The 2,507-nt window shown below is 44.3% G+C and overlaps 1 protein-coding gene across 1 annotated transcript; it reads right to left on the bottom strand.

Annotated features, from left to right (window-relative positions):
• Positions 1 to 1,130: 1,130 nt before the first annotated feature.
• Positions 1,131 to 2,297, bottom strand: LOC129594487 (uncharacterized). The gene is made up of 3 exons (XM_055491186.1): positions 2,023 to 2,297; positions 1,748 to 1,954; positions 1,131 to 1,572 (listed from the first exon to the last, which is right to left on the bottom strand). The coding sequence occupies exons 1-3, from the start codon at positions 2,075 to 2,077 to the stop codon at positions 1,313 to 1,315; spliced, it is 522 nt and encodes a 173-aa protein (XP_055347161.1). The 5' UTR covers positions 2,078 to 2,297; the 3' UTR covers positions 1,131 to 1,312.
• Positions 2,298 to 2,507: the final 210 nt, after the last annotated feature.

Here is a 2,507-nt window from a genome sequence, read left to right as displayed (position 1 = left end):
TTGTGCGGGATGTACGGAACATTTGCGGGATCAGGAAGAGAACGGGATAGAGGCAAACGCGCACATGCGGATGGATGGGATGTAATGCGGAACCGGCGCACGCGCGATCGATGGTGCGCGCCAGTTGTATCACTCGTATCAACGGGAACATGACGCATGTAGCAGTCAAGCGGAATCCACATCCCGAGGCACCGCGTGGCGCGTTCGGGTTATTGGTGACATATCCGTGCTGTCTTTACGCACTTGTATGACTGTGCACGGTAAATACGGTAGCTGGGTGAATATGTTTTACTGGAAAATGCAGTGGGTCAACCACCGCCAAAAACAACATTTTACTGTGAAAAAGACCGTGTATTTTACAGTAACTTTAATTCTTGGATTGGTACAAGTTTACAGGTTGACAAGCATCCTGTCTATACACTGTGCAATACTCGTACCGCGTAGTTTTTTGGATTAGACAGTTTACTGTTAATTTCCGCTATTCGTTAATTACTTAATATCATCCAGAATCACATTCCCGATTAAAACCATGACCTTAGCCGGCAATGGAATACCGGCCAAAGAGGTTGGGATAAAACAATAAATAACAACATTAGTAACGGTATGTAACGGCACAGTCAACTGCTGCAGCAGTGAATACTGTACACTCTGACAGTGGTAGCGCTCGCCGGTGCCTGTTGACACAATGTCGACACTACTACAAGTTAATCCCACATTTGCCTAGATCGGTTTACTTTAGTGACGGGCGCTGATGTAGACTACACTATCGAAAAAGGCCACAATGCGCGCTCAGTATAGCTGGGTCTAGTTGACCTTTCGCACATTGTCTAGTTGAACTGCTTCTGTACGTTTGTGGGTAATTCCGCTTATGTAAGTGTCAGTGAATACTGAACAGATAAGACGAGTAACTGGAATTCGTGCTGAAGCTAAAAAAAATACCTATCTGCCGGAAATTTGAGCAAACGGAAAAGTTTTCTTGCAAAATAACATGCAACCACAAGAACCCGAATGGCCAAAAGATTATCTTGGTTGGGACAACTAAATTCACTATTTTATAGCCTACAGACACGTTGTTTTGTTCGCACGTTTCGCAAAGCTTATTTGACCAGACAGAAAACCTGTCGCACCTTTTTCGGCTTTATTGTTACACAGATTATTCCAACTTCTTCAGTTTTCATAAAATTTGACACTGCAAATAATCACAGGCTATAAGCAAACAGTGAGAGTTACAGTTACATGTCCGCTCTTATCTTTGAAGTCCGATATGCAGATACATACTAACTTTTTTTAAAAAAGCACAGACATTGTACAGTTACGTGGTCCAGAGTACCAGGGTCAAAACCATGGAAATTATCAAGGTCAGCATGACCACGGAAATCGTATTCCCGGCATTGCAGTTGGCGCTTTTACAGATGCAGACGGTAGCGTTCTGTAGTCCAAACGACTGATACACCCGGCCAGGTACTACACCATGCATGTTAACGCTGAACTGGCAAGAATCACCTCCGGATGGTGGAGGCCCACTCAGGAGGAAGGTAACCAGCTCCGGGGTGCCACAGTCATAGATAGTGCCTGTGAAAACACTTTAGCACTAACAACGACAAACGCTGGGAGTTTACTAAGCATCGGTAAACAGGCTTATTGTTATCACAGCGTACCAATTCGCCGTTAGAAATTGGTTCTTTTGTCAAGACCGTTAATTAGGTGAACAAAAAGTTGGTTCAGCTAATTAATGCTGGTTTTGTACCTGAATGTTCTCCATAACCCCATTCTCCATTTGGATACGAATAATTCACCCTAAACGTTCCGTCGGTCTTTAAGCAGTATTCGGTACCGTTGGGGCATGCCGCGTCCCTGGTATGATGAGCGTCGGTGTCTGCCAGACTGCAACCGTGTATTGCCTTAGCGCTTCTCACGAATCCCTCATGACATTGATTGCAGTTGAGCGCCAATCCTGAAACAGTCACGTTAATGCTAGCTGTCTCTGATGAGGAAGTTGTCCTAGCCTCCCAATATGATCACCTGTGGAAACCAGCACGCCTGCCGCAAAGAGGATAAATACTGAGTTCCGGATCATGGTATTTCAATCAGGCGGTGGATTGAGAAGATGAACGAAGAAACACAGCGGTGTGTGAAGTTGCAGATTTTCAACAGATCATGCAAAAGTAATTTTTAAGTGGCCAAAATTAATGTTCACCACGGCATTTTTGTTACTGCACGTACGGCAGGACTGTATGAACACAGTAAATACCTAGTAGGCCTACCGTGTAAGAAAGCTACAGTGTGCGCTATTTGGTACCGCAATATTGCTACAATGGGTGTTGTCGATTCCACTCCGATCCATGCTCCATTAAGCTTTCGTTCTAATCTAATCAGTTTGTCATTGTTATCAGCAGTGTAATCAGGGATCACAACAGTGTTGAGGTTTAACGGCAGCATTTGCACTGATATGACTGCAAACCGTTGATCCGCATTTGTGTTTTTCTTTAAAAGCTTCGATCTTCCGA

Source organism: Paramacrobiotus metropolitanus, unplaced genomic scaffold, assembly GCF_019649055.1.
Source record: "Paramacrobiotus metropolitanus isolate TYO unplaced genomic scaffold, Prichtersi_v1.0 Parri_scaffold0000068, whole genome shotgun sequence".
Lineage (NCBI taxonomy): Eukaryota > Metazoa > Tardigrada > Eutardigrada > Parachela > Macrobiotidae > Paramacrobiotus > Paramacrobiotus metropolitanus.
This window is presented reverse-complemented; position numbering and strand designations above follow the sequence as displayed.